At 37.1% G+C, this 27619-nt stretch overlaps 2 protein-coding genes across 7 annotated transcripts in view; both read left to right on the top strand.

The window, feature by feature from the left end:
• pde4ca (phosphodiesterase 4C, cAMP-specific a) overlaps positions 1-19998 on the top strand; it is a 43518-nt gene extending 23520 nt beyond the window's left edge. For 5 of the 6 annotated variants that reach the window (XM_084118906.1, XM_084118905.1, XM_084118907.1 and 2 more), the window contains 14 exons: positions 8151-8342; positions 10131-10167; positions 11120-11193; positions 11276-11325; positions 11419-11531; positions 13972-14065; positions 15152-15324; positions 15452-15550; positions 15635-15799; positions 15885-15984; positions 16070-16224; positions 16340-16462; positions 16555-16737; positions 17570-19998. In XM_084118906.1, the coding sequence (XP_083975032.1) occupies positions 8151-8342; positions 10131-10167; positions 11120-11193; positions 11276-11325; positions 11419-11531; positions 13972-14065; positions 15152-15324; positions 15452-15550; positions 15635-15799; positions 15885-15984; positions 16070-16224; positions 16340-16462; positions 16555-16737; positions 17570-18061 (2050 nt within the window). In that variant the 3' untranslated portion in view covers positions 18062-19998. Of the gene's footprint in view, positions 1-6086; positions 6203-8150; positions 8343-10130; positions 10168-11119; positions 11194-11275; positions 11326-11418; positions 11532-13971; positions 14066-15151; positions 15325-15451; positions 15551-15634; positions 15800-15884; positions 15985-16069; positions 16225-16339; positions 16463-16554; positions 16738-17569 lie in introns of those variants that run through there. The other variant, XM_084118910.1, reaches the window with a different exon arrangement.
• A 714-nt stretch (positions 19999-20712) lies between these two features.
• rab3aa (RAB3A, member RAS oncogene family, a) lies at positions 20713-26776 on the top strand. The gene is made up of 5 exons (XM_084120036.1): positions 20713-20796; positions 22588-22815; positions 22974-23092; positions 24549-24673; positions 24789-26776. The coding sequence occupies exons 2-5, from the start codon at positions 22588-22590 to the stop codon at positions 24977-24979; spliced, it is 663 nt and encodes a 220-aa protein (XP_083976162.1). The 5' UTR covers positions 20713-20796; the 3' UTR covers positions 24980-26776.
• The last annotated feature ends 843 nt before the right edge of the window (positions 26777-27619 follow it).

Raw genomic sequence — 27619 nt, 5'->3', positions numbered from 1 at the left:
GGGAGTTAGTTTTTAATGGAAACTTAAGAGAGCATATTACTGAGGTGCTGTATATTGTACCACGCAAAAGCTGCTGAAATATTCGGGACTCCGATTTTAAGAACACAGCCTTGGTTAATCTGAAGCCATTAAATTACAAGATACTTTGGCTTTATATATCACAATTGTGACTTTATATAGCTCAATTCGACTGTAAATCTTGTAGTTTAAAATCGCTTTAAACTAAAATACTTTATTTAAAATACTTTAAATTGCACTATGACTTAATTTCAAAATTGTTTTTCATAGTAGTGACACTTTCTCATAATTTCATTTTTACATCTGACAATTGTGACTTTATTTCTTACACAATTACCTTATCTTTTTACTTTGAGGAAACAGGCTTTCATCCTTAGGAGATTCACCCGGGACTAAACATTTCAAGCTTTATGAAACATCAGTTTTGTAGGCTATTTTTATTACATTCCTGTTTGTAAAACTGATCATTAGAATCATTAAAATATCAAAGTTTAACTAAACGTGCGATGGCCAATACCAAAAACTAAAATCCCCTAACGTGTAAATGTATCACTCGTTAGGACTTTGTGTGTGCAGACATCTGCTTCTGTTCGTAAGCCCTTCTTGTGTAGATTGTCAGGACCTGTAAACGGTTGTAAACCATTTGTCAACTGTTCAACATATTTTCTAGAGCTTCATGTCAAGAAAAATGATTTATGAGACGCAGCGGATTATAATCACTCGAGGCTGGGAGTGCCACGTCTTCTGCCGTTAAATGTTAGCGGTGAGGTTGAGGCAACACTACTAGACGCAACGGTCCGGTTGGAGCACATTAAGGTCATTAACTAAGCACTTGGCCTTGTGCTGCTGAATTGTGTTTCCTGACAGAATATTGCTCTGTAATGAATATGTTCAACTGTGTTAGTGTTTTCTTAATCTTTATTAGAGAGGTTTGCTGTATAACATTCTTTGAGTATATCCATTTGTCCCCCTCTTGGCCGGTGTCTTGGCGGAGTTAGATTGCAATCGTCTGAACATCTGCAGCTCATTCTTCTTGTTTTTTTTTTTTTTTTAAGTGAAATGTGTCACATGGGATTACTTTCACCCCCAAGAGATACATCTATTTTCAGTTTAAGTCGACCTATTACAAAATGATGCTAGTGTTGTCTAAAACACATGAGGTTTCATAGCTCTTAGTGTTTGTATGTAGGCCTACACAGTTCACAGTATTACCTGTAGCTATCTCTGAAATTGTCGTGATTTGAATGTGATTTTTTTTTTTTTTACATTTATTTTAGTGTGTCTCTAAGTCTATATCAGACTACTTTTGATTAGCTTTCCCATCACTTTAGATTGCTTTCATAATATATGTTTTGCTCTGGGCATTTTGCACTGCTGTTCTGTTGTTTTCTTATGGTCACAAAATGATCCTAGGATAACAGACTGAGCCCCGTCCGTGCCCTCTGAGAGACCCTCTGCTGTGTTCACAGAAGTGCCCCGTCACAGACCCTGCATGGAAAATCTGATGCACTTCGTTAACTCTGTTTGTAATGATGGTCTGGCATGATGCATGGGCCGGCATGTATTTTCCTCTACATTTTTTTTATTTTAAGGATATTACTCATATAAAAATCCCTCTTCTTATTATATATTTTCTTCTTGTTGTTAGTATAATTTAATTATTTTATTGCTAAAAATAAAAATAATTAATTTGAAAGCTTTATTTAAAAAAAAAAAAAAAAAAAATCTTAATTTGTGAAATTAAACAAAATGTGTCTTACCAGATTGATTTAAGATTGAGTGTTATTTTAATAGTATTGATTTACAGATTTAGTGTTTTTATGTAGGATCGTATACGCTGCAAACATTGTGCTTCATGTGATAATAGGATGCAAATTAAATATTTTATATTAGTTCGAAATAAAATACAATTCACATTTTTGGTAGCACTTTATTTTAAGGTGACATAGTTACACATTACTACATGTACTTAATATAGTAAAAACAGTAAATTATGCAAAATTACAAGTAACTAACCTAAACCAAACCCTAACCGTAACTCTATAGTAGCCTAAGTACATACTCAGTACTTATTTGAGTAAGTAGCCTGCAATGTAACTTTGTCACTTTAAAATAAAGTTTAAAAAAAATTATTGAAAGAAATTAATATTTGTATTCAGCACGGAATCATTTTACTTCTAATTCCCTTTCAAATAAATGTTGTTCTTTTGAACTTTAAATTCATCATAGAATCTTGAAAAAAGTGTATGGTTCCCATAAAATATTAAAGCAGCACAACTGTTTTCAACATTGATAATAATAAGAATGTTTCTTGAACGCCAAATTATACATCATATTAGAATGATTTCTGAAGGATCATGTGACACTGAAGACTGGAGTAATCATGCTGAAAATTCAGCTTTGCCATCACAGGAATATATTACATTTGAAAATATATCAATAAAAAATAGACAACAGTTTTAAAGTGTAATGCAGTCTTGGTGGGCAAAAAATTACAGACTTTTTATGCTGAACTAAATGTGTATACACAGATGAAAGTAAATGTTAAACTTTTAATCAAGTAGAAAAATATAGTAACAATTGCATATTTTTTACAGTGGAGACAGCTAATGTTATTGCACTAACAGGTAATTAACAGGGCTGAATTATATAATCAATACATTAAACGCATTAAATGTGTTTACACTAACAATAACAAGGGTAGTTTTTTGTTATCAGAAGCACTCTTTTCTGTAATATATCAATTCCGTATATTAAAGTCACCACCAGTTTGCTTTTGAGCAGGAAAATGTATGTGGAAATATCTGTGTAATGCGCCTTCAAATGTCTATGACTTAATTCTGGCTAACCCCCATGCATGTTTTAAAATGTCAGTCTAAATCAGAGACAAACCAAGCTTATTTTTAATCTTGACCATAAATGTTCAGTGGAAAGCTGAGATCACAGCACTGCCTCCCTCTCTCTCTCTCTCTCTCTCTCTCTCTGTGCACCCTATTGTGCCTCAGAAATCTTTATACAATCTCTGCGGCTCTTACCGGTATGGATGTGCTCCACATTTGATGTGCACAATTAGGAAAAGGCAGCATGTACAGAAACGGTGATTAAACAATCGAGGACACATCCTCTGCCCGCAGTGTCTACGCACGAGTATGTGACCTGCTGGATGACCCTGTAATTAACCGCCTCACCAGATCGGTAACGTCTCCCGTTGTGCTTCTGTGAGACTTCAATCTCAAAGTGAAGCACCAAGAAGGGTCTTTTTTTTTTTCTTTTTTTTTTTTTTACTCAAATGCATGTTCACTTGTGGTTAACTGTGCTTTTAATCTCGCTGCAGCTCTCAAATGTTCAACTTTTAGTGCTAGCCATTTTATTTGTATGGCAACAGCTGCTGTCCTCCAAATCTCCTGCGGTATGTTCATGTATGTCTCGGCCCCTGGGTGTTCATTGACGTCATGTGACGTTGCGGCTTTCTTAAATGTCTTTTTTTCTTTCTTGTTGATTAGAAACAATGGAGAGAGGAACAGGATGAACAGCCTTCTGGCTGCGTCCCGGTGGACTGGTTATTCAACTATGAGACTAAACGACTTCATGAGATTCATATGAACTCGTTGCTCTGCCTCTGTTCTTCTTTCTTTACATTAAATGCTGCATTAAAGCATATAAACAAACATGCCTCTATGTTGAGTCGGCGTTTCTTGCTTTTCGTAAGATGTTTTGACTGTAGATTAGTGATTGTGCTGCATTGGGCTAGCGTGTGGACCCGGGTGGGACATGCAGGCTGGGCTGGTAATGTGCCCAGATTAGGACTGACGTAGCACTACTGTCCCGTGACGCATGCTGGGTGTCAAGTGTTTCGATTCTGACAGTCAACATGTACCGTATCATACGACTGTAGAGGATTTAGTAACGGCTCTTTTACTCCTCAGACTGGAGGTGAAAGATTCTGCTCGAAGACTTTGTAGTGAGTTGGTATCCACTTAGAATCAATTTCAACCGGTTCCTGAAGGCAATGATAAGCTGAGTTGAAGCCAGGGGTGTAAAATGATACTTTGTCAGACTTTTACTCAAGCCAAAAACATACTTCAGTAAAAATTGGAAAGTTCCCACATTGTACTAAGATTTTTAGATTTTGAAATTGACTGATTACAGTAGCACTAATGCTTTGTTTATGTAACGCTCTAGAACACAAAATATGCTAAATTTAACACCCTGAAACCTTTACAGAAATTATTAAAGGTACAGTTCAACCAAAAATGAAAATTCTGTCATTTAACTTGATGTCGTTCCAAACCCATAAGACTTACGTTCATCTTCAGAACACAAATTAAGATGTTCTTGATGAAATCTGAGAGTTTTTTTTCCCTCCATGGACCGCTACTCAACACTTTGATGCTTCGAAAAGTTCATAAAGAGATTGTAAAACGAATCCATACGAATTGAGCAGTTTAGTCCAAATTTTCTGAAGAGACTTGATCGCTTTATATAATGAACAGATTGAATTTAGACTTCTAGTATTCGTACTAGTTTTCGTATGGATTCGTTTTACGATATCTTAATGAACTTTTTGAAGCGTCAAAGTGGTAGTTGCGTAGCTGTCAATGGAGGGACAGAAAGCTCTCAGATTTCATCAAAAAGATCTTCATTTGTGTTCCGAAGATGAACGAAAGTCTTACGGGTTTGGAACGACATGAGGGTGAGTAATTAATGACCGAAACGAACCCTTTAAACTTTAAATTCAACTGTAATGGAGTTTATAGTGACAGCTGTTTATGTTTACTGACTGAACAATGATATACTTGTATACAATTCTTCATAGTTTTTTACCTCTATAGCTTTTTACTTAATTTTTTTCTTTATTAATAATAATAATAATATTAATAAATATTATTATTATTATATACCATAAGAACAGAGTGTAAGTATATGCTCCTTAAGACAAATGGTGACTATAACCAACTCAACATCATCATTATTATTATTATTATTATTATTATTATTATTATTATTATCATCTTCAAGTTGAGTTGGTTTATGGTCACGATGTGCCTTAAGGCTCATACGCTTGTTCTCTGTACTCGCTATATACTGTCATCATGTCTTGACTGAAAAAGGCTAGCTTCATACATGCTTATTCTTTCTTGAGCCACAGGAGGCATCCTATTCCCAGAAAAACAGCCAGGAAAATTGTGTATTTTCCACAGCACTGCAAGCACAAAGACTGGTCACAAGGACCAGTTCATCTTTAACCATCTGATGATGCGGGCAATTGTCATAACAGTGCACTGAACACTGGATGGTTCACTCAAAAATTAAAATGATTGTTCAGAAAAGTATCTGTACTTTTCACGACAGGTTCACAATATTGTGGCCAACAGAACTCGAAACAATGCGAATTGCCAGTGAACTTGATTTTTATTTTTGCACAATTATCTGAATTTTGGAATAAACAAAACTGATACTAAACATATATCTTATGCAGTTAAATTTAGATAACTACATTTAAATATAGCTATTTAAAGCTAACAGAGAACTTGGCAAACGGATCAGTGTTTCCCTTCATTTTCACTGAGAAGGAGCATTTCTCATGCTCACCTGTGAGATAAATACAGATTTTCCATCAGTATGTGGAAATGTTTATTTTAATTTAAGTTCAGTGCACTGGTATAATATTGCATCAACAATAATAATAATAATAATAATCAGAGAAATCAAACATTTGAATTTTGGTGGTGTTTTACCACAAACTGTGATTAATGTACTGAAATAATAGGCTGATATGCCTATATGCACAATGCACTGATGCAATTCCCACATGCAGTATAAAAACAGCATTAATAACAGACTGCTTCACTGAATGATGAAATTCCCACATTCCCTTTGATGGAGGATGTCTTAAAATGGCAACATGGAAATGTGTGGGTGGATAGATGTGTGGGCCAAAAATAGCACAGTAGAAATCTCTATAAATATTCATGAATGGGGGGAAGAATCTGAGGCTACCTGCAGCTCTAAATATAGCGCTTCTGCTCGGATCCCTCGCACAGGGATGGGCTATTTATAGTAGCACTGCAGAACAGAAGTGCCTCGCTCTGAGTGTGCACAGGGACCCATAGGAGAACAGCAGTAAAGATGAGGGACGGAAGAAGCAGCGAAGTGGAAGCGACAGCCTCTGCCCCAAGCACAGGTATTTCTAGAGCTGGATGTGGTGTCCCCTCACGCCAGAGCGTACAGTAGACTGACTTAAAGAGATGTGCTATTGTGTATGTGTGTTTTGGTCCATGACGAAGAGTGCTGCTCTCCCTCTCTCTCTCTGTCTATATGTTTCTCGCTCCTGAATGTGGGCACATGAATAGGGTGTACCGGGTTGATTATATAATACGTAAGAGACATCCGTCTTGTCCTCATGCAACACCTGTGAAAGAGGTCGATTTGGAGGTCTTTGAAAACCCCTGTTGTACTAGATGACCACATAAACGTTACATAACGTTGAAAGCGCCATCACTATCAGATATATTTAATTCGCTCACATGTTAAAGATACAGATTGCACGTATTAAAAAAAGCTGAATATACTGTATGGTGCATTTGGTCATAATTGAACTTAATCAACATAAATTGCAGTATTATGTGTTGGAACTAGAACAACAGAGACTAAAAATAGATCTCCAAAGTGGTGTTGTCTCCTTTATCGTTTTATTGTTATTCATTTAGAAAATGCCTTTCCTTCTCTCTCAAATATAGAAAAAAATGTGGCCATTGACTTGCGATGTTGGTTCTCTCCTTCACACTAACTTAACACACTGTAGAAGAATACCTTCATTAGCAACGGATCGTTAAACAGACAACTCATCAGAGGCAAGGACCATTGATTAATGAAATGACCTTATATGGTTCATGTCAATTTTGTGCTAGTTTGATTGGGAATTGGCTTCACCTGAGGAGGGTATTTTTAGGCCTCTCATGCTTCCACGTCAATGAGCCGAGGCTATTTTTAGCTTCGCATTCCTGCATCACATTGACCTTGAAGAACACAGCCCATTCAGAGCTTTGCTGCCTCTTGTGTTTCAGGAGGTCTTACCCAATCCACAAAACCTGAATCTGTCTGAGACGGACAGATTTACTGCACTCAGACTGTGGCTTAAAGGAGGAAGAAATCTCAAATGCATTTCTCTCATTCACTTTCACCATAACCGACGTACTAGATCTCTGTCTGTGGAATGAGGTCGAATGCTGTAGCTGACATTCTTCCAGTGTTGCTGTATACAGCGGTGTTTAAGAATTATAAAGCGGAGTTCACATTGAAAATATTAGATTAAAAACCTAGAATTAGAATAGAAACTTTTAGGATTTTAAAAAAATGCTTATGATGTAAAATAATAGAAAGATCTGCATTATTTCTGGGTCACTACTCAATATGACATTGATCATGTGATTCTTTACACAATTGGTCAGATGTTTTTGCTTCCATTGAAGCACAAGATGTTCTTTGGATTGTCTCAGTTCATATTATTGAGACTGAATTGAGTAATACATTTTGTAAATAATATTTTGTAGTATATATACTACAAAAGTAATATATTTTGAAAATATCTACCATTTATCAGTTATCGGCCATAACAAAGATATTACTTTTAGCTTATCTATAGTGGCCAAAATTTCAATATTGGTGTACTCCTATTGGATAACATGATTGGTAAGTTTTACACAAACTTGTGATATATTACAATTATGTAATGTATAAAACTGTATTCACTAGTGGTCTCAGACTTTCTTGAGTGATGTAGTGTCAGAGCTGCTGGCTTGATATTAGTAAGGTATTGAAAAGTATCCTTGTGTTTGTCATGGAGATCACAGAGACTGTGATATAATTTTTATCTCTGTCATATTAACCCGCAAGGCTAGCTTACATCTGGATTGATGCAGGAAGTGTCTCACTTCACATTTGTGTGTAACCATTTTTATCAATGTCTCAGTGACCGTCTATACTATTTTGCCATTTGCACAGGGTGTGTGTTGAGCGTATGGTGTCATTGGGTACGATTTATCTGAAAGGAGTGTAAAAATGGCAAATTAAAAGTTAATACATTATCCCAGGTAAATTGTTCATCTTTCTTTCTGTTTCTCTTTCCTCAGTTTTGATGTTGAGAATGGGCTGTCGGTGGGCCGCAGTCCTCTGGAGTCCCAGGCCAGTCCAGGCTCCAGCCGTGTGCTGCCGGCCAATTTCCCTCACAGTCAGCGGCGGGAGTCATTCCTGTATCGCTCAGATTCCGACTTCGACCTTTCACCCAAGGCCATGTCCCGAAACTCATCCACGGCCAGTGAGCTGTGAGTATCATTCGTCTCATTCATGATCCCCTAATATACTGAAGCTCAAGAAATGTCTGGACCCTCCGATGCATCAAGACTCATACTCATGCTCATACTAAATGCATTTACGATGCCTTCTCTGAGTAGAAAAAGTCAAAAACTTTTTTTCTTTTTTTTTTAAAAAGAAATTAATATTTTAAATTGATCAAAAGATTTCTATTTCAAATGAATGGTGTTCTTTTGAACTTTCTATTCATCAAAGAGTTTTGACAAAAAAATTCACAATTTCAAAACATTAGGCAGCACAACACTGATAATAATGAGAAATGCTTCTTGAGCAGCAAATCAGCATATCAGAATGATTTCTGAAGGATCATGTGACATTGAAGACTGGAGTAATGATGCTGAATATTCAGCTTTGCCATCACAGGAATAAATTATATTTTAAAATATATTAAAACAGAAAACATTTACTTGAAATTGTATTAATATTTCACAATATTACTGTTATTACTGTATTTTTGATCAAATAAAAGCAGCCTCGCTGAGCACAAGAGACTGCTTTCAAAAACAAAAATCTTTTAACTTTTTAAGTTTCCAATCTCAGTTTTCATGTACATTTTGTCTGATTCACTGCAAGCTTCACGTGTTACAAACTGCACAAGTGTGTACTTCAGCTACAGTGTTTTGTGGCTGGAAGAGTTCTGTTAATTAGGACTGTAAACGTTGCCTCATAACAGATGTGGCTTACTCCAGCTGGTTGATTATGTCTGAAACACAGTTCTCCCAAGACACACCATTTTAATAGTGTATTACATCAAATCATATTGCTCAGCCATTTTGGAAAATCCAAGGCACTGGTTAAAAACTCCTTATTTTTACCACTTCCAGCTGTTCTTTCCATCTGAGCACGCTTGCATGTCAGCTCTGGTTTGCTGGGATTTCACAAAGTCGGAAAAAGGGCGCCACATTCTTGTTTTTTTTCTGCAGTTTATTTTTCCACTTTGCGTCAAAGCCAGTCGCCCAAATCGAAACACCTTAAGACTGGTTCACACCGCCCCAACAAAACACCAACAGGGTGAGCACAACCCGCTCCAACTGCCGGTGTTTGTTAGGGCGATGTGAACTAGTGTGCTTGCTTAATCCCAGGTCACCAACTCTTGTTGTCTTTTCAAAGGGAAGAGAGTTTGAAGCACTGGGAAGTCAACTGGCTCAATCGGTGAGGAGAGAAAAATGTTAACTTGAAAGGGCTGTCCCGCATTTCTCCATTACAGGATCCAGGCCGGTTCTCTCCCCTAGTGTCTAAGACCAGTCAAACCTCAGAGCTTCCCCTCTGTCCTCTTTACCACCATGAGCGATCGGCATGCCACCGTAGAGGCTTTGGAATATGTGAATAAAGGCGCAACTCCCAGTGTGTTCCCTAGTTCGGCTTCTCTCCTGCTGCTCCTCAAATACACATGCATGACACACCCTGTCCGACCACGCTGAACCCATCTATGTTCTTATTACGTATTTCCATAAGCTTTTAATGTAGCATTTCTAATATCCCATTGGAGAGTCTGAGGTGCCCTCCTTATGCTGAGCTGTTTTACCACCCTCTTGCTCTTCTGAATGATGGTGTGCTGTAACCTGAAGCCGACCACATCCTTAATTCTCCACAGTTAAACTCTTAGTCATTCTTTTTCACTGATCCTTAAGTAATTTTATGTGCCTCCTTTTATTATTGGGAGATTAAAGAGCTGTCTTTTCCAGTATGTCATTTTTTGAGTTTGATTTGTGATTTGTTAATGTATTTTTCTATTACAGACATGGAGAAGACATGATAGTTACACCATTTGCACAGGTTAGTAGTAGAGTGGGTCATGAAAATGAAAAGCTTGCATAGTCTGACATTAATAGGCAATTAGAGACTTTGCGTCATGTGGTTTCAGATGACCACTCTTTTAAGGAACATGGCAGTTTGACTCTACACCCCCTATATTTTAAAGACAGATTAATCTCCTAATATTCAGCAGTGTTTTTTTTGTGTAAGTGGAGTGTGCTGCCTTTGGCATTGGCGGGAACAGCCCTTCCGCTCTTATGCAGCTTGTTTTTGGGATTTGCGTCACCACTGTACTCAGTTTACAAAACAGGCAAGGAATCCAATACCGCATTTGTCGATATGGATGCTGACAGATGAGAAATCTGCATGGCTTTGGAAATCAGATACCCTTCATGTCCTTTTGAAACTCCAAAAGAGCTGCAGAATTTAGGACAAACCAGGCTTTTTAAGCAAATCATTTACTAGGTCACCTCTCTATGTAACATTTATTCTCTCACTCACTCCAAAAATAATTTTATTAATCAGCGTTAATCTCGTTTGCAAGTAATAATATCTAAACATTGGTAAAACAAGATTAATGTACTTGTGAAGCAAAACTTCATAAGATATTAAGACTTCCAAATTGTCATTTCCTGTTAAAGCATAAAATATACATTTTATAATCAAATTTATATTTATTAATAAACTGTATGTTTTTATATTAATAATTTTTTTTGATATAATAAAATATAAAATGGTTATATATATATATATATAACATTCTTTAAAAAGTGTTGAAAGTATCTTGCGCCGATTTGCTTATCGATTTTGGTGGACAATAATAATGAAATTATAAATACTGTTAACTGATTTATTTTTTTATTTTTGCAATGCTAAAATATGAAGATGTAAGTAAGTTGGAGTAACTAAAAAAAGAAAGAAAGTACTAAGGATGTGTTTTTGACATGGACCCACATTATTGTTCTTCTCATAGGTCCTTGCCAGCTTGAGGACAGTGCGGAGCAACTTTGCCGTTTTGACCCATCAGCAAGACCGCGTCCCGAGCAAGTAAGCCCTTTTACAGTCCTAGTAAACTGTGTAATCCTTGTTCAAATTCTTAAGTCATACTTGATCTTATAAATCTATACAGGAGGTCCACTGGAAACTACCCACCATCCATGTGCAAGACAAGCCTACCAGGTTAGACAACAAACTCTTGTAGAAAAGCAAAACAGTGCATTTCTTTGTATTAGTTATTTCAGTAGCCGTGAATATATGAACTGTATTTTGCAGAGGAGCCGTTTCAGAAGCTGGCAGTGGAGACTCTGGATGAGCTGGACTGGTGTCTCGAACAGCTTGAGACTCTCAAGACACGTCACTCAGTCAGTGAGATGGCATCCAACAAGGTAGATCTACTAAAATAAAAGAGGATTCATTTCTGACAGGCCCATCCCCACTGTCACCCAGGGACACCCCACTAATAACAGTCGAACACAATTCATCAGCACTTGCTGAAAACAGCAGCCGAATACTTAACATGCCTCCGTATGAATTACACATCGGAACGGGATTCATGCGTGTCCTGAATCTCTCCCCTCCCCCGACCACATCGTGTGCTGAAAAATGAGAATGAGAGTGAAGTCACGGATGAATCTGATCCCCCCACCCTCTCTATCTCCCCCCATTCCTGCTGGGGGTTTCATAGCCTGTGTGACGCGTGATTGGCCCACCCACGTGTATGCAGATGCAAACTCTCACACACATGTGCACATATGAACACATGTTTGTGTTTTCACTCTCACTAACATCACTAACGTTTCTAATACCCGTTCAGCAGTCACCCTGCTCTGGCTGAGGTGTAAAATATACTGTATATATATAACTGAGCGTGCAAAAACCATTCAAAGTATTTCGATTTAAATAAAAGTACTGAATTTTATAGATAGTTAATATAATACTTTTTGTCATCAAAATTGGCAGTGCCATATTTTCATATTAGATCGGGTAAGAATGGCAAGTCCATTAAACGAGCTAAACTGCGACATATTTAGAGATTTCTAAAGTTTTCATTCATGTAAAATAAATACTCTATTAATAATCAAATATTCCTTGTACACTTATGCACTTTGTTTTGATGAGTTAATGTTATCATAAATAATGAAGATGAATGAAATTACTGAATTGTACATTAACATTTAAAGGTTTTGGTTCAGTAAGATTTTTTATTTTTGGGAAGTCTCTTATGCTCACCATATCTGCATTTATCTGATCAAAAAATATATTTTGTGAAATATTATTACAATTTAAAATAGCTGTTTTTTATTTTAAGATCTTTTCAAATTCCTTTAAAATTTTATTCCTGTGATGGCAAAGCTGAATTTTAAGCATCATTACTCCAGCCTTTAGTGTCACATGATCCTTGAGAACTCATTCTAACATGCTGATTTATTGCTCAAGATACCTTTAGTATTATTAATATAATCAATGTTGAAATCAGATGTGCTGCTTAATATTTTCATGGAAACCTTTTTTTGCAGGATTTTTGATGAATAGAAAGTAAAAATGTAAATGTATTTACTGTCACTTTTGAACAATTTAATGACCCCAAACTTTTGAACATCTAAATCAATATACAATATAAATAATAATTGCATGAGTTATAAGTATTAATAAAACACCAGCAACAACATGACAATAGATGCAAAGCATGAAGAGGCTCCTAAAGCTTTTCGACTTCAAACCAAGTGCACATGGTGCAGCCCCAGCCCCCTGTATCCACCCCATCCAGCCCCTGCATGTGCTGTGGAGCCGAGAGCCAATCAGAAGCCTCCCCCTGACCCAGTCTCTGTTGCCAAACTCATCTGATTGGCTGGCGAGTGGCAGCGAGTAGGGAGAGAGGGGGCTGCTGGGAGGAGCCTGATCTCTGTGTTTACACATGAATCAGGCAGAGTAGGAGAGCAGAGCATGCGGCAGCGATGCAAACTTGCTCCAGTCAGCGGCACACGCTCTCAGCCCGCCACAGGTGCAGCCCATGGCAACTGGAGCTCCCGGTGCTGGGCTGAGCTCTGTGGTGCCGCCACATCATGAGCTGTGGACCGTTAGACTGCTGTGGAACCGGGGAGCTCAGGCAGTCTGGACCGGAGCACAGAGCGTGTCTGCAGCATGTGCACCGGCCGCAGGGAGCTTCTGTTTTGTTCAAGCTTCATTTGGTGCTGAAATGCCAGACGTCAGTTACTTGCTCTCTTTGTCGTGGATGTATGTTCAGGTAAGGCTCGTGTTGTGATTCTGCACATTCAGCTGTGCACTTTCATTTGGCAGCATCATGCTGGGAACAAGCTCTGAAGTTGGGAGGGATGCTCTTGTTGACACTCTATAAATTACAGATGGTGCAGAGTGTTGGAGTGAGGATGTCAGTCTGGGTGTGTTTCTGATGTCACAGTGTGTGTGTGTGTGTGTAGCTCCTACAGTACTACTGTACATTTGCTGCCTCAGTCGGAAGTGTTTCATTCTGAAACCTTGTGTATGATTACATAATAGCACTACACAGATGAAAGGCACTCCTCCTGCTTGGTCCAGCCCCTAATCTTGGATGCCTGTAGCAGCTGAATGAAGGGCTGTTACCACTCTGAATGCAGCTATATTCAGAGCTGAGCATCTAAGTCATGAGATGTTTCTACCCATTAACATTTCTTAATTAAACATGTTGCACATATTTGTAGTTTTGATCTCAAAAGATTTGGTTGGGCTTTGTATGGAAATATGAAAATTAATTGTATGGATTTATTAAAATGAAATACAAGTTGGAGATGCTGATTCTCAAAGTGTACGTGTTTTCTTGTTCTACAGTTCAAAAGGATGCTGAATCGAGAGCTTACCCAGTTGTCAGAGACTAGCAAGTCAGGAAACCAGGTCTCAGAGTTCATCTCAAGCACCTTCTTAGGTAAAATCGACTGGTGACCTTTTTCTAATTTAATACAAATGTTTTCATTTTAGATTATACTATTGGCAAAGCACAAAAATATTATGAATTGTGGAAAAAAAATCTTTTGTATTTTGTGTTTGCCATATATATATATATATATATATATATATATATATATATATATATATATATATATATATATATATATATATATATATATATATATATATGAAGAGTTCAGATGCAAAAGCCTCTAAGTGCCATCTGAAATTTTCTTCTAGAATGATAATTTTTATCAAGCTTCTATATTTAAGTTCAATAATTTCACTTAAATGACAATTCATAGGTAATTTTCATTGCCATTTAAGTGAAATTACTGAACTTAAATATACAAGCTTGATAAAAATGATCATTCTAGAAGAAAATTTCAGATGGCACTTAGAGGCTTTTGCATCTGAACTCTTCATACATATATATATATATATATATATATATATATATATATATATATATATATATATATATATGTATGTATGTATGTATGTATGTATGTATGTATGTATGTATGAAGAGTTTTATGAACTTTTTAGCTTTCATTTATTTTTTTATTTTTAGTAATCTCAACTATTTTATTTTTGTATCTCAACTATTTTTCTAGTTTTTTGTTTTGTTTAACTTTTCTATGTAATATTTATCTTATTTTATTTCAGCTTTATTACAATTAACAAAGACATTTTAATAGTTTTAGTTAACAGTAACGACACTGCTTTAAAAACAACATTCACTCAAGCTGAGATGGACTCCTCAAATCCATGTTATCCAGCATGATTTAAGAATGCCGAGAATGAGAATTTGAGCATGAAGAGCATTTTGTGCATCAATGGAAGCAGAAAATGCTGACCTAAAATGGCCAATGTCACAAATTTGCTTCAGATTTGGTTAGTGACTCAAAATCATTTTACATCATAACGTTTCTTTGTTTTAAATCTTAAAACTTTCCATTTATTTCCTGGTTTAAATTCTGTTTTTTCACAGGTTTTCAGTGCTCATTTAATGAGCTGTGTCATTGTGTATAGTTATATATAAAATGAATCTGTGTTGCAGAGAAGCAACATGATATGGAGATTATGTCCCCATCAACTAAGGAGAAGGAGAAGAAAAAGCGGCTCATGTCTCAGATCAGTGGAGTGAAGAAACCCACACACAGCTCCAGTGTCGCAGCTTCCAGCATCCCACGCTTTGGCATCAGCACTGACCAGGAAGATCTGCTGGCCAAGGTGAGCTCTCACGGCCAGTAAAACCCCCTATCAGCAACTAAAATCACCACAGTTAACATGGAGTTTATCTGCAGTAATTATAACAAAGTCCAATACTGTTTTAATTGCATCCAACTCCCTTTTGCAGGAGTTAGAGGACTTTGACAAATGGGGTGTGGATATTTTCAAGATATCCAAGTATTCTGGCAACCGACCGCTAACAGTAGCGATGTACACAACATTTCAGGTACAAAATGGGGAACAGAAAACTTCTCATGTAGTTTTGTTCAAACCATGACGATAACAAGTGTCCTGAACCTGTAATCCACAGGAAAGAGACCTGTTGAAATCCTTTAAAATTCCTGTAGACACATTCATTACCTACATGATGGCATTGGAGGAGAACTATCACTCAGATGTTGCATACCATAACAGCATCCATGCAGCTGACGTGGTCCAGTCCACCAATGTCCTGCTGTCCACCCCCGCCCTGGAGGTTTGTCTCAATCAACTCCCTTTTCATCATCTGCTCATTAGTCTCTGAAGCAAGGCTTTTCATTCGCGGAATTCTGTTTTGCTAGGCTGTATTCACCGACCTTGAGATCTTGGCCGCAATGTTTGCTAGTGCAATACATGACGTGGACCACCCTGGAGTGTCCAACCAGTTCCTCATCAACACAAGTGAGTGGCCACGGCAGAGCAACAGCATCTTGTCATTGTGGTTGCACACTTTGTTGTTTACTAAGAGCCTAATACTTTTCTTCAGACTCAGAGTTGGCTCTTATGTACAACGATTCCTCTGTTCTGGAGAACCACCACCTGGCTGTTGGCTTCAAACTGCTGCAGGAAGAAAACTGTGACATTTTCCAGAACCTGACCAAGAAACAGAGGCAGTCTCTACGCAAAATGGTCATTGACATGGTGAGGAAATGGAGGCAATGACAAATCTGTGAGGCTGTGATGAAGAGGTCCATGCCTGAGAGCTACAATCAACACGTGGTTTTATTTATTTATCGTGTATTTTAACTCCTTGCAGGTACTAGCCACTGATATGTCAAAGCATATGAACCTGTTAGCGGATCTCAAGACCATGGTAGAGACCAAGAAGGTGACAAGTCTGGGTGTGCTATTGTTAGACAACTATTCTGATCGCATACAGGTATACTTTCAGCTTTCGTGGCACAAAGCCATTTTATACTGATACAAATTAAAAGTCCATAATTAAAAACGTATGGTTAATCAAATGCTTAGGTTCTTCAGAACATGGTGCACTGCGCTGACCTGAGCAACCCAACAAAGCCCCTGGAGCTGTACCGTCAGTGGACCGATCGCATCATGGTGGAGTTTTTTACTCAGGGGGACCGAGAGAGAGACAAGGGCATGGAGATCAGCCCCATGTGTGATAAACACAATGCTTCCATTGAGAAATCACAGGTGAGTGAGGGGAAAATGATAGGCCACAAACATTCTTTGAAGACTTCGGGCCTCATTTTGTTATTTAGATTAATCTATAGCTTTATAATAGTTTTTTAAAATTATAATATAATATAATATAATAATATAAATATATTATATTATATTGTAATAATAAAATATATGTAGTAATAGAAATGTGTGTTGTTAAAAATCATTTATGTTAATTGAAATAAAGCTAAAATAAAATATAAGATGAAAAACCTAACATTAAAAAACTAAAACGACATTTAGAAATGTTGCTTTGGCAACTAATTAAAATAAAATAAGTTGTTATTTATCTAAACTGATGTAAAATTAATTAAAGCTAAATAGAAATCTAAAACAAAACAAATATTAAACAAATGTACATAAAAAAACTCAAATGAAACTTAAAAATATAAAATGTAAATTAAAAAAAAAAGTTTTTAAAAATATTAATGCATACTATAATAATACATAAATAATACTAAAATAACACTGATTCCTGATCAGCACTCTGGAGGACCATAATAAAAATAGTATATAAAGTGTGTATATGTATATGTGTGTGTGTGTACACACACAGATAGATTAATATTCTATAAAGCTAAAAATAGATATTATGAAATTTTATATATCCATATATGTTATATGTTATATATATATATACACACACAAATATACAGCTCTGGAAAAAATTAAGAGACCACTGCAAAATAATCAGTTTCTTTGGATTTACTATTTATAGGTATGTGTTTGGGTAAAATTAACATTTTTGTTTTATTCTATATTTTTGTAGAATCATATTGACTGTGTATGCTTCATCCATCAGGTGGGCTTTATTGACTACATCGTGCACCCACTGTGGGAGACCTGGGCGGATCTGGTTCACCCTGATGCCCAGGAGATTCTCGACACGCTGGAGGACAATCGTGAGTGGTACCAGAGCATGATCCCTCACAGTCCCACTTCCACCCCTGAGGAAAAGGGTGGTGTGGTTGGGATGGGAGCGATGGGTGGAGGCATCGCCTCAGCGGGGGAGAAATTCCAATTCGAACTGACCTTAGAAGAGGAAGGGGAGTCTGACGTTGAAAGTCCGGTGGACGAAGAATTCACCACCATTGCACAGGATTCCTCCTGGACAGATCCAGAAAGCAAACATCCGTCTTCGGCTCCCCGCACACATCACACCAACCTGACCGCCCGCTCCCCTGGCTGCAGGACAATGTCTTTTAAGATTGGTGAGCCACCAGACAGTGAAGATGAAGATAGAGAACTTGACCAAGAAGGGAAAAGCGTATCGTGCCTGCGCCTGGGAACATAACACTAGTGCACTTTTTCGTTTAGTTTTCGTTTTCTTTCGTACCTCTTCTTCACCACCTTCCTATCCCTCTCCATCCCGTTCTTAGCTTCCTCGGGCAGAGGCGACACAGTGCAGGAGAGCAAAGGATAGGTAGGAAAGCTTCCATGGGACGTTTTTTTTACACAGTAGTCACCTTGCACTGGAGAGAGCTCTTACTCTACAGACTGTCAAACCATGAAGCTTTCTTAAAACGTTCTCAACAGTTTCATGACTTTGGGATGCTGGAAACTGCCTGTGTTATATGGACAGAGGAAATGTACTCAAATGTCTTCCTGTGACATCCCAGGTTTAAAGTTAACAAACAAGTGGACCTTTGAGAGCCGTCCGAACATATTGATCGATAAACAGGACACTTTTTATGTGAGACGTATGTGCACTAAAATGTTTTTTAAAAGATACACTGTTGACTTAAAGCTGGTCTATTATTAGCTGAACAAAAACAACCTAACCTTAACACAACAGAACATCTCAGGATTCAAAGAAACGATTGCTTTCATGTAGCAAACAGCTTGAGGGTACCCACATAGTGACCGCCGTCTTCCTTGGATCGCTAAAAAAAATCTGTAGACTGAAGTCGAGCCATGATTGTGATCTTTTGTATTTGTACGTGACGCCACCTAGTGCTTAATAGTGGAACTGGAGCCACATTTATAGGATTTACCACTCCAGCTGAACACCATGGCTTTTTTATTGTTGTTCCTTTGCACAGATGATACTCATTTGACTATTATAATTTTAACTTCTCACATTTATTTGTAGTATTGCTGCTTTAATTTATGACATTCACATGGTTTACATATGCTTCTCGTTTATTTTTCTATTCTGCTTCATCCAAAGCATGAGCGTAAGCATTAATACGTTGTATGTCACTGTTTTAAATCGGCTTGCTTGGGTAGCACTTTAGAGATATCTTTGTCATTACCAAACGTTGCTCCATCATTAAGGGCTGGAGTCATTATTAGCGTACAGAAGACTATGATTGGCTGTGGTCAGCAGGGTAACCAGCATGTGTGCGTACCCTGTAAGGTGGTTGCACCTCTTGAAGGCTGAGTTAGAACGGAAACCCACATTAGCTGTGTAGGAAGTGATCGGTGTCCTTAAACCACATGTGTACTTTCTCTCTGTTTCTGTGCTGGTCACACTGAAAAATATGAGGTATATTACCATCTGTACAAATGTATGTCTAAACAGAAGTGAGCACTTTGTTCTAAAACAAGAGCTGAGCGCTGCAAGAGAAATTCATTTGTCTAACACTAAAGCCAAAGTTTGTTTTCTGTGCCAGACCTTTTATGTTCTTTGGTTTTTGACGATTGATCAGTGCTCTGCTCTTCACAGGGACATAGCCAATGACAGTACAAGTGCCAAGCAAGCATGATCCATGCTGTACTGTAATTTCCATTGTGCCACTGGCTAATTTCCATCAATGACATCTACTACTGTCAGTAACATACTGATTGGATAATTTAGTTGTCTTTCTTCTTTATTCAAAACTGTTGTTTTGTCAAGCTGAAATTTTATTTAAGATTATTCATGATAAATAACAGGTTTCATAAGTCTTTCTGAAAGACTTTTTTTGTGTGTCCTTTTTATACCATGGTATGAATTTTAATATTGGAGACAGTGAATCTTTGTATGTAAACGGGGCTTTTAATTATTGGCTATATGTTCATCTTAATGTCAGTCTGTGCTTTTAACAGCAATGTTTCGTGTGGTGAAAGAAATGCTGAGTGGCCATGCAAAGTTTCGTCTGACTATACAACGCACACCTGTGTTTGGTCTCATTCTGTCGCAGATCTGACAATCCCAACAGTACTGTTTACCACTACAATGCTGTTACTAATGTTGCTGTGATTGTTTTCCTGTTCCCAATGCCAATAAACAAAGAAATATTAGTAAGCTAGACTCTTTGTGTTATATGGAAGGCAGCCCATTTTTGCCACATGAGAAAAAACCCTGCTTTTGTAAATAATAATTATGACATAAAAAGTCACAATTATGAAAAAACTCAATTGAAACATAAGAAGTTGAAATTATGGAATCATAACCATAATTATGACATCAAAAAGTCAAATAATTAAGATAATTGAGAAATAACAGTCGGAATTATGACATAAAAGGTCAAAACTGTTTCTCGCATAATTTCAAACTTTTGTCATAACTTCTTTATTTCAAATTTGATGTATTCAACTTATATGAATTAAGACTTTTCATTGAAATTATGAACTGTACAAAATTATTATGAAATGGGCTTCCCTGATATTAAACAAAAACGTCTATACAAATAACCCCTGGTTTCACAGACAAGGTTTAAGCTAGTCCCAGACTAAAATGCATGTTTGAGCTGTTTTAACTGAAAGCAACTTGCACTGACATATCTTAAAATATGTCAGTGCTTTTCTAAGGCACGTTTATAAAAGCTACTTAAATGTCCTAATTGAACTATGGCATAATCCTGGCTTAACCTAAACCCTGTCTGTGAAACCGGGCCTACAAATCTGAAAAATCTTGTTGCTTCATGCATCCAGAAGACAGCTAAGTCGCTAAGGTGACCGAGCGAGCGTGTGATTAGCTCATCCACATGTCAATCATTGTTTAGCCCCGCCCCCAGCTGACTCCCGACGAGTGACGAAAGCACGAGCGCAGGTGCACAGGCTGGGAACTGCATCCAAACCACACCAAATAAACCTTCTCTTACGGTAAGATGGGCTTTCTCTACCAACATCATGACGCTTAATCTTGCTTTTATTTCGAAATGATCCAAGAAGTCGCATAGAAACTTTAGGAAATCAGTGGTTTTAATTTAAAAACGACGTAACCTACATTTGACATCGCTAAGTGGGGTGGCTCATAAACAGCCTTGCTGTAACGTATAATAATCCATCGCTGCATGCTAAAACATTTCAACTGGCTTTTGACACACAGCACACTGTCGCTCGCTAGCAGTTATGATGGATGCTATCTGTTTGTTTGATCGATGGTAGTCACTCACTGACCCGAATGAAAATGGAAATCAGTCCGTGTGTTAAGCGGATAGATGCTAACCAGAGCTCTATGGACTTAACCATTATCAGCCACACAGCAGCCAGCAGACTCGCTCACACAGACTGCCGTAGTGCCGTTTATTGTGAACGCACTTCTCAAACGCAACGGTTTCCTGCTCCTATCTTGTAACGTTACGCCAAGCCTGAACCATATGTTTGAATTTAGCTTTGCTCAGGTGGCCTGATTAATTACAGACTGAATAAACCTGAAATGAACATTCAGAGGTTGGTTTTTCTCTATATGGGAAGGAAACCCCTTGGTCTTCCTCTAGAAAATGGAAATATATTTTCATAATCTTCCCCTGACAACGTCGTGTGCTCAGTTCCTGACAGCCAGCTAAGCACAGGGTTTAGCCGGCACAAAACCTTTAAAATCCCTGGCTACACTGACTGCCTAGCTCAATCTAGAAGGATACAGGGATAGTGCCAGTTACACCCTATATTCGCTTTGAATTTGTATTGTGATTCAGCAAACAGACTGAATTGGAAAACATATTTGTTTTCAACACATACACATTGCCAGGAACCGTTTCTGATGCCATTGTGCAATATTGAATCATACAGTATATGAATAATCAACTTTGTATTTATGTCAGTTGTCCTATTGCTTCCATGGTAAATATTTGGAGAATACACGAGAAGGACTTCAGTTGAATTTATTGGGAAAGACACAATATCCTGCAGTTACTTGTTTCTACTTGTGCAAATCAAATCTTTCTGTGTAAATAAAAATAACCTCCTCTCATAAATTGTGTGGCTTTGTTAATCTTGCTTATATTGTTTATTATTCAGAGAGAATATGAAATGGGTCAGTCCATCTCAAGTTGTCCAAAAATAATTCTGTTGGTTGCTTGATCATTTTACATGTTTTCAAATGTATTTTTTTTTTATTGATTGATGAATGAATACAAAATGAATTAGTATTGCAAAACCAACTTTTTATTTTATTTTACTTTTACCATAGCAACTGTCTAAAATGCTGCATTTTTATTATGTTTATACATCTGTTCATTTATCAATACCAGATTTATAATAGCCCTAGTTCTGTAACCAGTGAAATCTCAAATTCACATTTATTTTACATTTACATTTATTCATTTAGCAGATGATAAAAATATCATAAAGGACTTATATCTGTGAAAAATTCAGGTTCCTTTCTGGTCCACCACCAGAGACAATTAACCTAATTCTTTTTCTTAATTGCACTTTTCTTAATTGCACTCTTCCCCATAAAAAAAAAAAAAATGAAAAGAAGAATGCACATTATACTTAACAAGGTACCCCTTAAGAAGGATTTAGGACTGAGACTCAAATTTGTCTGAAATTTGACTCGAAGGCTGTTTCATGTTGATTTGAATAGAATACTGTTATTATGTACTGTATGACAATAAAATAGGGATTTTAAGAATGACCTTCTTTGGCAGTGAATCTGTTTTGTTGTTGCAGATGGCCTCAGCAAATGATGCTCGATATGGACAAAAAGAGTCTACGGATCAGAACTTTGATTACATGTTTAAGATCCTGATCATTGGTAACAGCAGTGTTGGAAAAACCAGTTTCCTGTTCCGCTATGCTGATGACTCCTTCACACCCGCTTTTGTCAGCACTGTCGGCATAGACTTCAAAGTGAAGACCATCTATCGGAATGACAAGAGGATAAAGCTCCAAATATGGGTGAGGAGTTTATCCAAAGCATCCTTTAATTTTCATTTAATTTTTCTTTCTGCTTGAGTCTTATTTTGATTTGAGATGCATATCATTGATTTTGGTTAAGGGGTGTTTTATTAATAGAAACCACAAGACATTTTCATTCCAACTATTGTATATTTCAGGACACTGCTGGGCAGGAAAGGTACAGGACCATCACCACTGCATACTATCGTGGCGCTATGGGTTTCATTCTTATGTATGACATCACCAATGAGGATTCCTTTAATGCCGTTCAGGACTGGTACGATAGTGCTTGTTTTGTCTGTATTTCATCAAATTTACACATATGCAAAGATATGACTTAGTTTCTGTCAAAATGCAGCCTGTCCTGAGAGCATACACTATATATTTGCATCAACCTGGTGTGATGTGATATGGTTCAAGCCACTAGTAATGTATTGCTACACATGACACGATCACAGCGAGTCCAAACATCTGTGATGTTTAAAGTTGGCATGAAATGAAAATTCACCTTGCCTATTTTCTTAATGAGTGTTAATAATCTTATTGTGAATGATTCTTCCTTGTATATATGTTTCTTTTTTCTTTTTCTTTTTTCAATTTGACCTCACCTAATGTTTTTATAAAATTTTTACAAATCAATCTTTCGGTGGAAGGAAACAACTTCTCTCTGGTGACGTATGGTGGGGTTCTCCAGTCATTTAGTATTTAGTCCGCTTAAACCCCATCACTCCACAATCGACCTCAAGCTTGCATTTATCTACCTTTACATCTCAAAATCCAATGAAAAACAATGGATAGAACCATGTCCTTGTCCTACTTTTTTATTTTATTTGAGTTAATTATACTTAGATGTACCTCACAATACAGAAGAAAAGATCTGGCGCTACATCCATTTCGTCGGGAATTGAATATGTGGAGCGGGATTTTGGAAAGTAAATTTCACGCCTGTACAGTAGAGGGCGCAGCTCAAACCTTTCAGCTGTTCCGCCATTCTGGATCACAGAAGAATAGGATGCAAGGAAAAGAAAGTTCACTCTTACTTCAGCAATAAAAAATGAAACCAATGTGATGTTTAACTAAAGTAATTTTTGCTTATTGTTATGGTTGAATTGGATCATCGAAGGTCAGCAGCAAAGACATTGATTAATAAAGTGAGATTAAATACAGAAAGAATATGTTTAATTTTGCAGGCGTTTGTAATATAATACTGAATCTGTTTTTGTACACCTTTAGTCTAGAACTACAATAACCATCATGTTCACACAACTCTTCAGCTTCTTACTCATGATTTCTCTCAACATGGGGACAGAAGAGCTATCAGTCAATAAATGGGAAAACAAAGTAACTTGCATGACTTTTTTGGAAAGAAAAAAAAGTTTTTTTGAAAGTAATTCATTCCTTTACTAATTACTTGAAAAAAGTAATCTGATTACGTAACTTGCGTTACTTAATGCATTATAACCGATAATGCATGGAACCAAACAACGATAAAATATCATGACGCTTTTCGTGGTTGCAGCTGGTTAGGATAAGAGTTTTTATCATTTATTGCTTTACCACGTCACGACTGGTACACAAGGACACAATGTCAAAAGCGTTTAGTTTATGCGCCTTTTTAAATGGAATTTATCTTTTTTTATTATTATTTATTTTTTATTGTTATTTATTATTTAATTACAGTAGTAATTAGGTGGTTAAAATGCTTTTTCCTAATGACCTCTCATTGTTTTTAGGTCCACCCAGATTAAGACATATTCATGGGACAACGCTCAAGTGCTGCTGGTGGGAAATAAGTGTGACATGGAAGACGAGAGAGTGGTTGCTTCAGAGAGGGGAAGACAGCTGTCCGAACAGTTAGGTGAGTTTTCCTGAACAGAGTGTTTTTTTACACTTTTGCGTCTAACAATACTTTTTCATATGCAGGATGTTTTCCTATAGCTCTTATTTTAATTTGAGGCTTTTGACTGTCACAGGCTTTGAGTATTTTGAGGCCAGTGCCAAGGACAACATCAACGTGAAGCAGGCATTTGAGCGTCTGGTGGACATAATCTGTGACAGGATGTCAGAGAACGTGGATTCGGCGGATCCGTCCGTCATCGGAAACAAGCAGGGCCCTCAGCTAAATGAGCAGCCACAACGCTCCAACAAGGACTGTGCTTGCTAAGGGTCGCTTTCAACCTCTCAACCGTTCCCCTGCAGATTGAACAATGGACCGCTCTACGAAGGAAGGCTTTGGTAAGAGAAGAGCTGATGGGATGTCACTTCTCTCTGTCACTTTTGCGAGGTTGGCATCAGCGCATTTGTGTTTTTCTGATTATGTTGGTATCGGTAGCCAATGCTCCTCTCATCTCTTAATAATTTAACTGAATCTTTATAGTACTTTTTGACTAAATTTCTGAATAATTAGATGTATATTTTGTGTCAAACGAATTCCAACGTGAAATGTTCATGAGCATTTTTATGTATGTTTTGGGTTTCATCAAAGTCAAATTTACACACATATCCCGAATACATTGCCAAGAGATATTTTATTCTTTTCTAAACCGACCAATATATAGTTGGGACTGTATGCAGACTGTTGTGTGGAAACCATCGGCATAAAGGCTCATCCCAAGATACAAAGTTTGAATGAATCCTACGCTTGAATATTTCGTAAAGTACTGTTTCGCTCTTTTATTTATTTTTTTAAATTAAAGAGTGAAAACTGAATGAAAACACTCATTTACTCCCTATTACTTTTAAATAACAGCAGGTGTATTTTGTAAAACATATTATATAAGTAAAAATGGTATATGTGTAATAATAGATGTAATTAGGAAGAAATAACTATGATGTGCTTAATTGCTTCTTGTTTTTGTAATATGAAGGAATTAATGAATTTAAGTGTTTTTTCAGTTACATGTTCTGCTTTTACTCCGGTTCCTACACATAGTCTACTCAAACTCCCCATTTTACCATGAAGTAAAAAGTGTGAGTGTTTGTGTGCATGTTAGTATGTCATCCTAGTGTAGATATTTAGTTTCTACAGGCTGAAAACGCAATGATACTTTAATAAAGAGAAACTTCATCAAATAATAGCAGCTAATGTGTTTCTGGACAATATTGTATTTTGAAAAGACAGTAATATTAAAACAAAATCAGTTATCATTTAGGCATTGGAAAAACTACAAATACTGCAAAGATGTTAATTAGTTACCAGGTTGAATATGCACCAGTTATTGATCATGCGTGTCAGTTGAATCACTAGATTGTTAATTGTTATTAAATATGTTAATTTACTGCTTTATTTATTGCTTATTTATTTAAATGCGTTTTATTGGTGTACGTGTTCTGCGTTAGATCAAGAGGACTACTGCTATTCTTATAAAAGAGGCCTGAAACGCTGAAATGTCTCACTTTTATAAATCAGTTTTAAACACAGAGGATGAATGATTGAAAACCTCATGCGCTGATTTTTCCCTATGCAATTCAGAAGCTTTGTTATACCAAATAGTCACTGGATATGTGGTGTTTATAAGGTGCGTAATTTATACCTCCTGTTTACAGTCCGTCCTAAACAAATAGCAAACCACTGGGATTTACTTGTTTTTTTTTATATACAGAGAAGTTTGACACTAGTACGCTTTATATGGAGAGTAATCACTGTTAAAGTACAAGTCATAAAATTAGTTTGAAAGGCAGAAGTTTTGGTTTTGATACTCGTTTTGTTGTTGGGCAGTTTGAGTTTTGTTCGTTTGTTTTGTAAATTGTACAATAGTTCTCCCATTCCCACACTATGACACAAGAAAAGAAAACTTTATGGATATATAATGCTGTTTTTCACCCTGAGAGTGAGTGGGTAGAATAAACCACTGTATTAGCAACTGATATAAGCAGGACTCTCGATGTTATGAGTTTTATTCTGAATGAAATGGCCACTTGCATCTGTTTGAGTTAAATAAAAAGCTATGTTTGAATCCTATTGTGACTTACTGTCATTGGTATTGACCTGTGACCTCCTTTGAGATGTAATTGGGGCTGCTGCTTGACAAATGGATGCCCAAAGGTGTGATGTCGTGTTTTTTTTTAAAATGATCACTTTGCTTAGTTTATATTGAATGTGTATTATGTCATATGAAACAACCAAGAGTTTGAGACGTGCTCTTGTGTCTTCAGATTATTTAATTATTTTTTGATGAATGACAAGTACACAGATGCTAAACGAAGAGAGTCTTGGGAATTGAAATCATCCACGTGTTAAACGTACTGTATAAATCACCTTCTTTCCGAGCCTCGTCACATAATCTAAACGTTTTCTCCGAAAGATCAAATAGCCATTGAGATCCGCACAGATTCATGGATGAACGTTGCAGTGAACTTACAACTGGAGGCCTACAGAAACCTGTTACAACACACGCTCTGAATTATATTACAACTTGTACAATATGGCTGCGTTCGGCTCTTGCTTTCAGATGTTTATGGATAATGCCGCTGATGTCTATGGCATTTGTGATGGACAGATGATGATGTCATCCACCGCGGATCTTTTGCAGTGTAACAGGAGTTTTTTGGAAGTTTCTTGGGGACAGCATGATTCTTTAATCTGTATGGACGGGTGTTCTTCTGTCGTGGAGGACGGTTATACACACTCGACTCCAACAGAAGAGCTTTACGCCACGCAGAACGGACAGATACGAGGAGAAAGGCTTATGTTCGACGGCTCAAACGCAGATAGACCAGGGATCAATCTGAACACGAACATGTCGAGGTTCACCTGCCAGTGGCTGGAGCGACAGTGCTGTGAGAAAACCTACTGCACAATGAA

Source organism: Abramis brama (genome assembly GCF_963993115.1).
Source record: "Abramis brama genome assembly, chromosome: 7".
NCBI lineage: Eukaryota > Metazoa > Chordata > Actinopteri > Cypriniformes > Leuciscidae > Abramis > Abramis brama.
The sequence above is the reverse complement of the archived record's forward strand: the minus strand, read 5'-3'. Positions and strand labels throughout refer to the sequence as shown.

Bases quoted from the DNA above. Each gene is read 5' to 3' on its own strand.
- rab3aa (XM_084120036.1), top strand. From the start codon at position 22,588: ATGGCCTCAGCAAATGATGCTCGATATGGACAAAAAGAGTCTACGGAT. The intron at 22,816-22,973 runs GTGAGGAGTTTA...TGTATATTTCAG, and splicing joins GGATAAAGCTCCAAATATGG to GACACTGCTGGGCAGGAAAG. The intron at 24,674-24,788 runs GTGAGTTTTCCT...TGACTGTCACAG, and splicing joins ACAGCTGTCCGAACAGTTAG to GCTTTGAGTATTTTGAGGCC.